Source organism: Epinephelus moara, chromosome 16, assembly GCF_006386435.1.
Source record: "Epinephelus moara isolate mb chromosome 16, YSFRI_EMoa_1.0, whole genome shotgun sequence".
NCBI lineage: Eukaryota > Metazoa > Chordata > Actinopteri > Perciformes > Serranidae > Epinephelus > Epinephelus moara.
In genome coordinates, this window is record NC_065521.1 from 21,744,485 (window position 1) to 21,759,869 (window position 15,385).

A 15,385-nucleotide genomic window follows, 5' to 3' on the forward strand; every position below is an offset into this window, starting at 1 on the left:
TGATGCTGAGTGTGACTTTCAGATGCAGATGTCACTTAAAACTTGTATTCAGAGCCAATTGTTACACACAAAACATACAACCATTTTACATGATGTCACATTGGCTATATATGATTGTATTTAGGGAACAGTTGTTTGTGTGTTGTGGCTTCATGATTATCAAAAGCACAACTCACGATCATCTTTAAGCATTAAATGTCCTTAGGATTTAAAGTCCATATTTGGGCAGTCATTTGCAATGTTCAGTCCAAATAACTGACACGCGAGCAAAGTTAGTACTACAGCAACATTAGTACATGTAAGACCATATGTTGAAATACACATCCTTGAGACTGTGTGAACTTTTAGTTAAGAAAAGCCAAACAGACCTCTCTGTGGCCAGCCATCTTCAGCTTCAACAAGGTGCTGTGCCTGCTGTCCTGTCCAGGTGGGAGCGCTGTGCTGCACATGAAGCTTCTCCCAGCATTCAATCAACAGATTACAGGCATGCAGCCTGAAGAATACCTCAGCTGTGACAGATAATATACCACCAAGCTTCAGTTTGTTGGTGTAAAAGAACAGTATTATACCACTAAATGCCACTATTATACAGCAAATGTGTTGCTGCACTAAGAGCATTGTGTGAATAATGTTATTGAACATGTTCTTGCCTATAGTCATTTGTTTTTTTGGTGTCTGAATATGACACAGAGAGTTTTGTGTAGTTTTACAACTTTAGCAAGAGTCAAAATTAGAGCTAGAGTGATTAGTTGACGAATTGATTAGACGATTGACAGAAAGTTACAACTATTTTTATCATTGGAAAAAATTTTTAGTAATATTTTAAAGCAAAAAATTTAAAAAAAAAATGCTGGTTTCATGCTTCTCAAATTGAGAATTTGATGTTTTTCTCTGTCATTCATAATAAACTGAGTAGTTTTGGATTTTATGGACTGTTAGCTGGATAAAACAAACCCTTTAAAGATGTCACCTTGAGCTTCGGGAGATTACGCAGAGTATGTTTCACTATTTTTTTTTATCGACCAAACGATTAATCGATTAATCGAGAAGAATAATGAGCAGATTAATCGATAATGCAAATGATCTGTAGTTGCATCTTTAATAATTTGTCATAATTGGGCTATAATTATAGTAATGATGATAAAAGTCCATCAGATGATGGTGATTAGTTAAACACATACACCTAACATCATATGGTGCCACATTATTATTATTATTATTATATGTTAGGCTTTCTGCCAGACATAGGCTAATTATGGTATGTGTGCGTGTGTGTGTCTTGATAGAGTCTCATTAATATTGAAATTGGGAACTAGTTAAATGGATGTGATTTCATTTTTCCCATTGTGGTGCATGAATTTATCTTCAACGTGCTCCGGCTGGCGTTGGAAGTAGTTCCGGTGGTGTAGCAGCCGAGCGGAGCACACAGACCCGGGATCTTCGTGTTGTTGAGCGCAAACGCGAATAGCGGGTCGAGTCCGCCCGTCATGACTGTCGACTGACCACAGCAGCGGTCAGTGTGACGCCTGCACGGCACCGTGCATGCAGCCCCGGCTCACAGCGCCAAAGCACCGCTGGAGCTTTTGTCTTCGAGGGGGAATTTTCAAGTGCACAATCGGCGTCTGGAGCTTCTGGAGCAGAGTACAGAGGAAAAACTGAGCCGGTTCACATTCACCCTACGACGGTGAGTAGTCTGCAGGAGATTTTATTTGAATGTCAGTCATGAAGATATGTGGCAAACAGTGATTTAACGGGGGAGAAGTGTTACTAAAAGACTGGGCTTTTACTTAATGTCTGGCTATGACAAGTTCGCTGCCTGTCACAGTGTGCATGCATACACACACACACACACACACACACACACACGCACACGCGCACACACACACACACACACTGGAGCTATTCGTCTTTAACCCAAATAACTTATTTTAACTTTGCAATAATACTCCAGCATTCCGACAGTGGGGACAGACTGTGGAGAAAGTGGCGTTTAATAAAACAATTATCCAAGTGGTGGGCTGCAGTGGACGAGCACGGTGCCTTGCACAGCTGAAAACACTTTTGAAGTGATAACAGAGGAAGCTTGCAGCCTGAGCGAGCAGCAAACCAGCCTCAGACAAGACTCAGACCCTATTAGCTGCAACCTTATTGTATGCAGAGGCACAATTGACTTTAAACTAGTGAATGAAATACAAAGTGTGAAGGAAAAGTAGCAACATATGGAAAGAAATAAGTCAGCTGAAATAATTTACATCACAACATAGCACAACATATTTTGATAGGTTTACATAAAAGGTGTGTGAATACCTGCCAAGGTGTCAGTTGACACCATAGCAGGTATTCACAGGTGTTGGTTTATTTTTGTGTACTTGTTTACTGTGTGGATTTGCAGTATGTTTGCATGCATATAATGTAAGTATGCCTGTTTGAATCATGGCATCACGCTTTTTAAAGGATGTGTCATTTTTTAGCAGCTCCCCAAGTTTAGTTGAGGGCAGTTTATGAAGCATATATACAGTAATATGACTTTTACACCATATACACTGCTCACATTGTGTTGAAAGTTAACATAATTTACAGAATTGTCACCAACAGTGGCTTTATATGGCACATATTTGGGTGAAATGTTTCAACATCGTAGCTTGACGCAGACAAAAGATGCTGTAATTTGCCACAGCAGCTCACTTTTATTTGCCGTTTTCCAGTAAGAGTTTTTTGATGGTGCAGTTACGCTCAGCCACTATGGATTTCTTTTCCATAGGCTGCCTCAAACGCACCACTATAGCCTCTTTCCATAAAGAGACTATAACCTTACCATGAACGGTGGCTGTCTTATACTGTAAAAGAGTCATTATCTTTGATCATGCTGCAGTGTGTGCAGAGCCAGCCAATACTATACAATTTCTTCTCTCCAAAAATGCACTGACAACTGGAGGTGTGTGTGTATGTGTGTGTGTGCGTGCGTTTGTGGGCGACAGACTGAGAAAACGTTTGAGAGAGTACCCTGTTCCTGATTTGGATGCGCCTCTAATTCCTATCAAGATGAGAGCTGTCTGAACAGATTTCTCTCATCATTATTTGCTCTGAGATTTACTTGCGCTTGTAAATGGTGTTGATTGAGGGTAATTTGGCTTTTTAATTGCCGAACAGCTGCCACACTCACTGCTGATTGCCATTGTAGACTTTCTCAGTAGATCACTCATAGACCCCTAAATGCCTCATTAAAACGTTATGCAGAATCGCATGAAACGTGAAGAGAAGGAACCCTCATAATGTTTTACTGATTTCTGTTTTATCATCGGAAAGGTCGTTGTAATTATCGTCAATGTCAGCAAATGCAGGGCTAAGAAGCGAGTGTAGTAATGACTTTTTCAAAGTTGAATTAAGGGCTATTTGTGGATACACTACATGCATTTGAGTTTCTTTGATAAAGATGAACTCCATGTGCCAGTGTGACGGATGTTAGTTGGGCACAGATGAGAACGACTCCGAGGGCCAATATTCCGCTATTTATTCCATTCTCTTTAGGATGACAATATCACACACACACACACACACACTCATATTGTCTCCAGGTTGGTCACTGCACATCTGGATCATCAGTGCAAAGCAGCGCTCTGAGCACTTTTTTTCTTAATGTCTCAAGCAACACACCAATACCACATAACTCTGACATTTATGGCTGAGTCGATACAACAAAACCTTAACTGCCTCTCTTATAAAGAGTTAAGTTACACCAGGAAAAATCTGGAAAATTTAACCCAGTGTAATAACATGTTTGGAGTTAAGCCACAAAACATAGGTAACGACATAATTACAATTACCACAGAGCAAATCCCTGCAGGAACCAATGCAACACACACATGTACACATTTTTCCAGGTTAGTCACGGCAAAGATGGACCTATAAGAGATGTAAGAAAATGTCGTCTTCACTATCTTGACATAATGTTTTCTGATACTGCATTGCTTTTTAAAAACACTATCAATTTTTAATTAATAGTTTAAATGGATTTGTGGCAGTGGTTAATTTTTTTGTTTAACCCCCCAACTGCTAGATCCGTCATCTATCTTCAGGCTTTTAACTCTGCCACTCCAACGTAACAACATATTGCTGATAAAAAAAGTAAAAAAAAAAATAAATTAATCTGACTGTGTGCAGTGCATATAGTGGAGTGTTCTTTATACTGTGAGAGTTTTCCTAAAATTAGACTCTAAAGAAATCGCAATATATCGCGATATATTGAATCGTAAACCCTGTATTGTGATATGTATTGTATCACCAGATTTTTGCCAATACACAGCTTTAATATTTACAAAATAACAAAAAATTTCTCCAAGAAGTGGCGGCCAAAATCTCCACAGGGCTACATGAGTCACATGTCAGAAAGGTAGCTTGGCATGCCAAGAGAGAAGCTTCGGCAACTTTATAACAGTGAAATTTAAATGTCTACAAAACTGATATTATTAACTTTATACTACCAGTGGACAATATGCATTAAACTTTACAATTTAAATGATTAGTCTATTAAGAACACAGTAAAATAGCACCACAGCTTACCCACATCAATGCAAAGCAGCACTGTGAGGGAGACTACTGGAACTCGGCAGGTACACTAAAGCTGCTGTGACTCAGTTAGCGCAGGAAATGTTGTTAGATAAAAATAGATAAGGCTTCTCAGTGAGATGAATCAACAAATGCTAAACAGAATTATTGAATAATAAATAAATATCACAAATACAAAATTAAAATAGGAGCTAATTAATTTTGTTATTTTTTAAACCCGTATATGAGTCAGTCATTGCTGTCAAGATTTCATGTCGCCTGCCTGCATATTCATCATGACTTGTAATATATTCTTTTTGTGTGACTTCATAAGTAATGTTGGGCAGCCAGTCACTCTCCTCAGCGTCTGCCAAGAATGATTTGCCACCAAATTAAAACGTGATGGAGTTAAGACACTGAACATGTCCCAAATTATGAGAAAATGTGTTTTGTTGAGCAGCTACTGTTTGAAATGAAAACTTACAGTTGCCTTTTATATGTATTTGTTTAAATACATATAGAATTGAAATTCAGCCTCGGCATCCAGGTGTCTGGGTTCATTCTATTGAAAAACCCAGTGTAATTTAACTTTGGCATGTATCGTCTCGAAGTATTCTTTTTACATGCTGTGAGGAAGATGACTGTCGGCCTCAGCCGCAGTGTTGATCCCTGTAAACAGCCAGACTATAGGCTCACCCTTTCATACTGCTGCCATTATACAGAATCAGTGTTTAACCTTGGAAAGAATATCTGTTTACTTAAGGACTTACTAAGTGAGATTATGCTTTTAGCAAACACCTACACCCACTCTCTTCAGTTGTATGGATTGATGCCTGTGAGCCATCTTCGTCTTTTACTGTTTATCATGAACACTTCCGCCAGAGCGACTGTTGGTACACTGCCGGGCTCCGAGATGGCTGAGGTGAAGAGGAGGTCTCATTTGCCTTGGACAGAAGTCCTCTAATGTGCCTCTGCAATTATCAGACCGCCACAACGCCACTAGGTCACTTTAATAACCTCAGGTCATATCGATAATCAGATGTTTGAATGAAAGACAAAGTGATTATTGAAATGACCTGATATTAGAGGTAATTACCAGACCCCTGCAAGTGAGTGAAAGTCGAAGCCTTCATCCCCTCTCAGATGCCCCTCAGGTATTGATTTACCTATATACTGCACTGTATCAGACTCCTCTATCTCCAGGCTTGGAAGGGGAAAAATTTGACAACGCATTAGAGCAGACTTACTCTCCTTTTAAGTACCTTTAAGTTCTCTGAGTGCTCCCAGTCAGTGTGATTTTTGTCTCGTCCCCAGGAAAGTACACATAATTTGGATTCAAATGCGGCAAATCCTTTTATCTTGTCAAAATCCTCTTTGATTCTGTTAGGAAAGCGTCGCTATGATTTGAAAGAGAAAGATGTAAAAGATAAGATGGGGGATGATCACTTTTAAAGGGCTGTCATTTGGATTGAACTCGGCAGCGGCGCTGCCAGCGATGGGAGTTCAGTGCAAAGCTTCCATTGTGAACCTGATGTAAAGCCTGTGTCTTACACAAGCTGAGAGTGTTGTTGCACTCTCCTGGTTATGTTTTAATGAGTAACAATTGTAAGCCAATTTGCATGTAAAACAATGTAATTATAAACAAGCATCAAAAAGCTGTAATACTTCTAAAAAATGTAAATTACCCTCCATTATAAAGCGCAACAAAACCTAAGCCATGCCTCTGAGCCAGGGCCTCTAGGTTTTGGATGCTCGCTTCCATTATTAATGCTATTCACAAGCCAAACTTTTTAGGTTGGTGCAGTTGGGCTCTTTAATCTATTTTTGCTGTAAATTAATGAATTTTTAAAGAGGACTAGTCCTTGCTGAATAGGGCTGGATGTGGGAATGTAGTTTGAGTCGTGGTGACGCAGTGCTATAGCCCCCTTTACTGTGCAAAGCATGAGTTCACAAACAGCATCCCATCTCTCTCTTGGGACCTTTCGTTGAGGGAGTTTGCCGAAATGCTGCACTCCTATGTTTTATTTATGACAAAATATGCCTTTTTAACTTCGCCGTTGTCAGAATCTGGAATTGTGATAGCTCTTTCCTAGTCGGCAGTGCTAAGTCTTCTGGGTCGCTAACTCCCTCTACCTTGGCAGATGTTTTCAGGTGTTATGTTCTGTGTGGGCTTAGTGAGTTAAATATTTTATTCCAGGCCTTCGGGGATTCAGTGGAACCTACTGATTTTCTTGCCTTTCTTTCAATCAGATGTTCTTACAGACCTGAGAAAAATTGTGTTAATCAGTATGTTGTTTCATGTCGAGATGCTACTTGATCGACTCTGTCGACATGAGCCGGCCGCTGATGAAAGTGTGATTCTGTCGTGGATAAATTATCATCCCCTCTCTGTATTACTCCTCCTTCCTTTCAAGCATTAGTTTGCCTGACCACCCGCTTTAAGGCCACAAAATGTATCTCAGTTTGAAACTGCATTACATCGATGCCTCTCCAGGTCTCCTTTGAGAATAAGTAGACAGTATCAAACGATAATTGCTTAACCCAGCTCCATTGAGAGATGAGCAAGCAGCCACCATAAGGGCAGCTGATTTGCCTTGATATCTTATAATTGAACCTTTTCAGGGGTATGTTTTCTGGCGCTGAAGCAGAAAGTAATTAAGACGTTCAATACTGCTTTTTGGACCTTTTCCTCCTTCCTTTGAATGGCCCACACTCCTAGACATGACAGCGCTCAGTATGCTTACAGACTTTCTTTTGACACATTAGCCTCACCGTTGCCAAGGCAGTCCTTCCCAGAAACCCCCTCTGCTCTGCACACTCCGGGTGGGTATTTTGTCATTACTTCATTTTCCTCTGAAAATATTTTGATGCCTCTTTCTTTTGGCTCCCCCCCTCCCCTTCTCTCACCCATCCCCCGTCACTCCATTCAAAGTTCTCTATTAAAATGCAGAACTGTAAAGCCTCTCTCAGTCTAAAAGCCTGCTAGCAGCGGGGGACTGTTAGCTGTTAGTGATGCATACAGCTGAGTGAGTGCATCACAGCTACAAAGTCTAATGGGTGAATACATTCAATCACACACAGACCCTCGACTCTTTTAAAGGGACAATGTTCCCAGTCATGAAAGCTCCATCCACAGTGTGGAGAGTGATGTATTTAAATTCTTTGGAGGAGAAAGATTTCTTGTTCATAAATGTCCAAATCCCTGCTCTTCTATTTTTTATATTAATGCGTGTAATCTTGTTCTCTAAGTGCCAGGTAATAGCTCACAACTTTCAAGTTACTAAAGTTAACTTTTCTTTTCTTTTTTTCTTTTTTTTTCTGGGTAAAAAATGAAAATCTGAGATGCCACATGTTCCCTTTTTCTCCAGATTTTGAACCGCTTTTGATAGCAACTAATGTTAGCCAAATGTCTGTCTCTGAAAATTTATGTTCCTGTGTGCATTCACACTACAAGCGTTCAAACTATTTAATCAAACACTCCCACTTCTGTATGATCAGCTGCCAGACTATCCCCCCTTCACTACCTTTATTTTCTATTCAACTATAGCTCTTTGAAAGCTGTCTGGTTGGTAAAGTTTTTGATGTTTCCTGATCAATGACACAGAGCTGCATCTTGTTGGGTTTTGACTTGTATGTGCAGGGATTGTGTTATTTAGGGTTACTGTATGAGCCCCCAGTCACTGCATTACAATAAGTTCTCTTCTGCCCTGCAGCTCGGAGATCCATTTTAATTTGTGCATTTGCTGAACTGTCATGAAATGTACTTTAAATGAATCTGTCCCATTTCTAAACACATGGTTATTCAAATATTTATAAAAGAAAGCAGATGCATTTTGTTGTTATTGTTAGATTGAATGTGGACTTCACAATCTGGTAATTAGTTTTTTATGAGGTTGCATTTATTTTTTTCCTATTTAGTAATTTAATTCTAATGTCAGTTAATTATAAAAGCATGGTGTTTAAAGTGACACCTCAATTTAATAAACAGTAAGAAATGGCACTCCTCAAATAAATATGAACCTGAGGATGATGTCGTCAACTCGGGCTACATCAGTGAAGAAGATGCAGTATATCAATAGACAATGATGAGAAGAGTACTGTAAATCTGTACTCAATTAAAAGTGCAGTTACTCCCATTAACTGAAAATTACCATTTGAGAAACCAATTCAAGTAAAAGTAAAAAAAGTACCTGGTTAATAAATGAATCAAAGGACATGCTACTTTCCATAATTGTGTTTTATCATATTTTTTAGGGTGTGTGGGGCAGTTCAAAATAACACAAAAAAACAACAACAAAGAAAAACTAATATTTTTAACCAAAACATATAGGTTTGCTGCACTTATGAAAGTAACGTTAATACAAAAGTTGAGATAACGTTAGGTTAACTGTTTTCTAAAGCACACCAATTTAGCCACCACTAGCTATTAGATAAATTTAAAGGTCCAGTGTGTAAGATTTAGGGGCATTTAGTGCCATCTAGTGGTGAGGATTACAGATTGCAACCGACTGAATCTTCTCTTGGTTAGAATCCCCTCAGTGTTCATTGTTCAGGAGGTTTTTACCAGGAGCCAAATTATCAGCAGTGTTCTCTTCCTCTCCAAAACAAACAGACCAGGCAATGAAAACCAGTAAAAACACTAAGTAAAGCAGTTTCACCTTAAAAAACAAAGTAGCGTTTTTCCGATGCTCTCGTTGCTGAGGGGCTGCTAACTACAGTGGCTGATGCGAAAATGTGAATGGCCTCATCTAGCCAATGTTTAGTTTGTCCATTTCTGGGCTATTGTAGAAACATGGCGGTGCAACATGGCGATTTCCGTAGACGAGGATCCGCTCCCTATGTAGATATGAACGGTTCATTCTAAGGAAACGGAAACACAGTGATTGTTATTTTTAGGTAATTATACACTAAAAAAACATTGATTATATGTTAATATATCATATTAACATGAAACATTAACATAGCTATTGTTAGCTAGCTACTGCATTTTCACCTGCGATTTGCTTAAGTGTGCTCGCAGAGGTTAGAAGAGGAGGTACTAAAAGCAGAGATCTGTGTTTTTCAGGAGGCACAGCACTTCATCATGTAGCTGTTGCCTATTTTGGATTTTGCTACAAACAATGTGGCCAGATGAGGACAGGAATTGCCACTGGAAGCAGCCTCTTGTTCTGGGTTTGTCTCTGTCATCATTACATCATGGTCAAATGAGAGGTGTTGCTTCTTACAGGCAGCTGGCATCTGCAGTAGAGGTGCTCCTCGCAAGCCACCCCCCCCTCCCCCCACACTCAATCCTGGTATTTAGAGCAGACTAGATGTAATGAAGGTATAAATAATATAAAGAGATGATTACTGGCTCAAAAATATACTCGATTAGAAGTACAGTTTAAAAAAAAGGAACATGAAATATACTTCTTCTTAGCATGTGCATTAATTGTCTGCTGCCGAAAGACTGTATGGATGTTCCCAGTCCAAATGTTTGTCCCTAAAATGCAAGATTTTACCTGAAGGAACTTCATCAAAGACCGAAATATTTGGAGAAGTGACCTTCCTCTCTCACACACATGCTTTTTCAGAACACCTAGATAACCACGAACATTATGAGAGACGAGAGTTTAGCACTCAGCATCTGTGCATACATTACAATGCATTTCTATAAAAAACTGATAGCCCAAAGATAAGCAGAGATATACTGTAAGCTGTCTCCTCTGCAGTGATCATCTTTCTCCCCTGATACCATGTGGGCCTCTGAGGATGATGTGAAACACATCAGGTATCAGAAACAAAAGGCACAGTGCCGAGGTTAGCCCAGTCACCGTGGGACCAGTTGACTGAGTCGACTAGGTAATTGGTTGCGTCTACCCGCCCAGCAGGGCCCCTCTCCCCAGAAGCCAAGTCATGCCCCTCCTCTTCTCTCTCCGCTCTCTTCTATTACTCATCATCCCAACGCCTCACCAGGCTAGCGGTGCGAAGCTACACCGTGCCGCCATGCAGCCAGCCCACGCTCCCAAACTTCTCAACAACAACAGCCACGGCAGCACAGCAGGTCAGGGCTTGTGGCAGGCTGATTTGCAGCTTGAGCCTCCTTTTAATGAGGGGAAAATAAGTACTTGTTGTTCTGTGTCTTGTGTGTCACCACCCCCATCCCCACCTACCCACCACCACTACAACTAGCAATGCTACCTTCCCTTCAGCAAAGAAAAAAAAGAAGAAAAGAAAAAAAGGTGCACTAATTAAGATGGCTTCCTGGGATTTGGAAGAGGGGGGTTGGCTATGGCTTCTCCCACAGTGGCAGGGCCTTGAGGAGGAGATGGGGGTGGTGTTGTGCAAGAGGCCTCATCGGGCATATCTCTTCTCTCGGTTCTTCTTTCCTTCCCGTAGTCCCACTGCCTGGCTTGTTTGGCTTGATGAGTCTGCTGCTAAACATTTGTTTTTGTCTACTTGTAATTAAGCGAGGATTTTTTTTTTTTTTTTTTAGGAGCTGAGTACTTCCCTTCCTCTTCTTCATCCTGGTGTACTGGGCTCTCCAGGGGGATTGGTGGAAAGAGAGACAGGGGTTTGTGCAGCTCCTGGTAGGCAGGCTCATTGAAGTTCTCCCACCTTGATTATATACAGTGAGCATGAATGGAAAATGCGTGGGCCAGTAGACTTCTTTGTTGTTCAAGGACATGCAAAGGTTACTGCATGGGATGTGAAATGAAGGTTTAGATATAGATTTCTGTATCCTTAGGAGGCTGAATCCATCCAGCCATTGTTAAGTTTTCACTGGCATTGGCCCACTCTGTATCCGTCTCTTTGGTAAACCCTGTAGGTTCACCTGCGTTCCCCAGAATGTGGGGTGTTTATCCTCCAAAAGCACCGAGCACTAAACAAGACAATTTTCTTTGTTGAATCAGAGTGTGGTCTGAATGCAACATCTTCACTCCAGTGATGAGTAACAGTTACATGACATTCTCAGTCCAGTAGTGACAAATCTACGAATGCTCTGTGACTGACTGAAGTACAGAACAATTGGTGAGTAATTCCTCTCTCGCGTACCAAATGATTGTCTTTGTTTTTTTTCCTGAATCATGCTAAAAGTATTTGCAAAAGCCCCCACCACAAAAAAAAGCGTTCCTCCTCTACTTACACAGGACACGTTTTTAAGTTCAGCGCCGCTCTAAAAATAGCTACCAAATTAAAATGTTGGGGCTTCTTGAGTGTTTTCATTGTTTGTGTCTGTCTGAACAGGATCTGAGACGCTGGGGGAGTAGGGGTGGAGGGGACTTGACAGGAGAGTGAGGCACGTTGAGAGTCAGAGAATGGGAACACGGTGTGGGGGGGTTACGCAGAGAGGGAAAGGGGACGAGCCTTTCGGCTTCTCTAGAGGGTTGGAATTCCTCCCGAGCTGTTCCCCCCATTTGGCAGGCACTTGTGAAAACAATTCCCCAGCTTTTAGTCACTCTGCAGATCCAATTGCCATTTCCACTTTGGAGAGAACGAGAGTGAGAGGCAATCCAGATAGACAGAACACAGAGAGAGAAAGAGAGAAGAGTTTTAATCGGGTTGGACAGATGCCGAGGCCAGTTGAGCGGTTGTGCGATATTAATATCTTATGAAGGCTGTCTGGCAGTGCAAGCTCACCGTCTTGTGTGGTTCTGTGTTTGTGCGTTGCAGCAGCGGCCATTGCAGTGGCTAAATGAAGAACTTGTGAACATGCACGAGGGAAGGACTCTACCTTTCACTTCGGTGACTTCCCCAGATGCTTTGGCCCAAAGAAAGATGGAAAGGAATGGGAAGAGTAAGACCCTTAACTCATACCTCGTCCCCCGTACTGCTTTGATTTTCACTGTGTAATTAATGGAATACAACTATTTGATTCAAGTTTTTTCTTCTCCATTGCTCACATTGCAGATCATACTTATGTGCAGTGTTAAAGACCAAGTGATGAACATGCCAAAATATTTAGTTTTCCATTATACAAAGCTACAGTGTATGTGGAAAATAATGTGCAAGTTAACATCTGTGTGTCTCTGCCAAGTGTGCTTTCTGCTCCAGCTAAAGGAGATGAATAGGCGTAGTAAACAAACCTCCTGCTCTTCCAGACTTGAGCCAAGGCTGCTGCACAGCACCCATTCAGTGAGCCAACAGGAGATCCTCCACACGCCACGTCGCTGAGCCTCTCACCCTTCCCTTTCGACCCCTCGACCGACAAGCACCATGACCTCTGAGCTGGAGAGTAGCCTCACCTCAATGGACTGGCTCCCCCAGCTCAGCATGAGGGCAGCCATTCAGAAAGCAGATGCTGGCCACCACCACGGCCACCACCACGGACACCACCACCACGGCCACCATCACGGGCACGGGCCTGGCAAGAAAATCGCGCATTTGGACCCAGGTACAACGCTGGACCAGGAGGAAGCTGCACAGCACCGAGACGGTAAACCGCCCTACAGCTATGCCAGCCTAATCACCTTTGCAATCAACGGCTCGCCGCGCAAACGGATGACCCTCAGTGAGATCTACCAGTGGATCTGTGACAACTTCCCCTACTACCGAGAGGCGGGCAGTGGCTGGAAGGTAAGACAAGATGAGAGATAAACTATGTGATGTGGAGTTTGGCTCTTTAGTGTCAAGCTTCTATTGTGAGAATTTAGGATGGTAGACTATTCAGGTCTGTTTTACTACTGTGGATCTCTGGTCTGTGTGTCAACATGTCTTATACCCTGCTGGATCAGGATGGATCCGACTCCAGCTCTGATTTCATGGTTTCTCATTATCACTGTGGCAGAAAATACTTTAGAAAATCAGTTGCTTATGTAAAAAGTTTAATAAATGTCAATTACTTTTTGGAATTTGAATCAGTCTTTGAAGCCTATAAATGACTTATTTTTATGATTAGTTTCTATAACATTAGTTGGTGGGAAGTTGTTATTAAATTGCTGCTGACATAATTGAGTGCATCATGAGGCTGACCGGAATGCTTCGAAGCTTTGATCATTGCCATGGTAATCACCCTCTGGATCAGTATTTGAATGCTTCGTTTATATACCACATATATAATATATGCATAACCCCCAAAATCCCAAATAGCCTATGAATTAAGAAATAGTTATTCACCATTATTCGTTCGGCATCTACATTAGATATTTCAGACAAGGACATTCAAACGTAGTGATTGTTTTGTGACTCTGACTCGCATTCAGTCATCAGCAGTCCAGAAGTACTGAAACTGGGACAGTTTGACTACATGTGACAGGCTTAAAAATGTGAGCAAGATGTTGAAAAAGTCAAGCGTTTCGAATAGTTTCAGAATTTGCGAAGATGACTCAAAAGGTCAGGTGCCAAATATGCCAAAGGAAAGTGGCATATATCACACATCTATCATAATGAAATAATGACAATAATAAAAACGGTAACACTTTACTTGAAGGTATCTACATAAGGGTGACATGACACTGTCATAACTATGACATGACACTGTCATGAACCTGTCATAAACATTATATACATGTCATAAACGTTTATGACTGATTAAGTGTCATTCAGTTTTTGTAATGACAAGTTGACATTGTTTGGGTTGTCTTGATTATGACAACTTGACATTAACCAGGATGACATTACCAGAAGTTGTCTTTGTCATGACAAGTTGACATTGTTTGGGATGTCCTTATTATGACAACTTAACATTAACCAGGATGACATTACCAGAAGATGTCTTTGTATCAATCATTAAGTCAACTTGTCATAAACAAAAAAAGAGGTGCATTTCTTGTTAATGTCAACTTGTCATGACAAAGACAACTTCTGGTATTGTCACTTTAATTAATGTCAAGTTGTCATAATCAAGACAACCCAAACAATGTCAACTTGTCTTTACAAAAGCCGAATGACACTTAATGACAGCAGTCATAAACGTTTATGACATGTACATAATGTTCATGACAGGCTAATGATCATGTTATGACAGTGTCATGTCACCCTTATGTAGATACCTTCAAGTAAAGTGTTACCACAAAAACTTTTATTTGTATAGCACTTTTTCTTAACAAGGTTACAAGGTGCTTTTCAGAAAAACAAGAGATTAAAACAAAACAGCATCAAAACAACAAAATAAAATGCAAAAACAGTGATCGTAAAATATATAAACACTGGGGGGTAAAGTAGAATGAGATAAAGTAGAGTAAAATGGCCAACGAGCTTGGCAAATCACATAAAAAATGTAAGTAAGTAAGTTTGGAGATTATGGTTAATGTTAGTGCAACCTGACTGCTCACGGAGTAGGTAATTGTCACATTACTTTAGGTCCATCAGCTGAAAACTGATGTTTCAGAAAAGTCCAACTTGAGCTCTGATGCCCAAAAACCGGTATTCGGGACAGCCCCATTGCATCTTGCCTTTGCTGGGGTTGGTTTGGGGTCCGGGGATCGGTCAAGTTTTCTAGGGTTTTGTTTCAGAACGCATCCAAGATGCCCGTTACACTTTTCCGTATATATCATATCAATAATTTAAACTTTTCAGCATCATTGTTCTGAATGAGAACTTTCTGTTTTGGAGCAAATAGCTCATGGAATATAAGTTATACAGTAGGTGATCAGCTGTTATATTAGTGTTTCACTGTGTATCTTAATTTCAGGTCCTAACTACTGTGATTCTACCTTCCCAGCCAAAGAAATGTGATCACAAATCTCAGTTGAATTTGAGTTTAGTGAAGTTGTTAATGACTTACAGATGATACAAGCTAAACCTTGATTCAGATTCAACAAGCGGATTTGTTTCTGGATTCAGATTTGATCAAATGCTCTCGAACCTCAACCCTGTTGCGAGCGCTCAAACTGCACAAATCTGATCCGCTGTTTGCCTG

The 15,385-nt window shown here is 40.7% G+C and overlaps 1 protein-coding gene across 5 annotated transcripts in view; it reads left to right on the forward strand.

The window, feature by feature from the left end:
• Positions 1 to 1,426: 1,426 nt before the first annotated feature.
• Positions 1,427 to 15,385, forward strand: part of LOC126403205 (forkhead box protein J3-like) — a 91,290-nt gene continuing 77,331 nt past the window's right edge. For 3 of the 5 annotated variants that reach the window (XM_050065742.1, XM_050065744.1, XM_050065743.1), the window contains exons 1-2: positions 11,928 to 12,322; positions 12,627 to 13,101. In XM_050065742.1, coding sequence (XP_049921699.1) covers positions 12,742 to 13,101 — 360 coding nt within the window. In that variant the 5' untranslated portion in view covers positions 11,928 to 12,322; positions 12,627 to 12,741. Of the gene's footprint in view, positions 1,685 to 9,610; positions 9,718 to 11,927; positions 12,323 to 12,626; positions 13,102 to 15,385 lie in introns of those variants that run through there. The other 2 variants (XM_050065741.1, XM_050065740.1) reach the window with 2 other exon arrangements.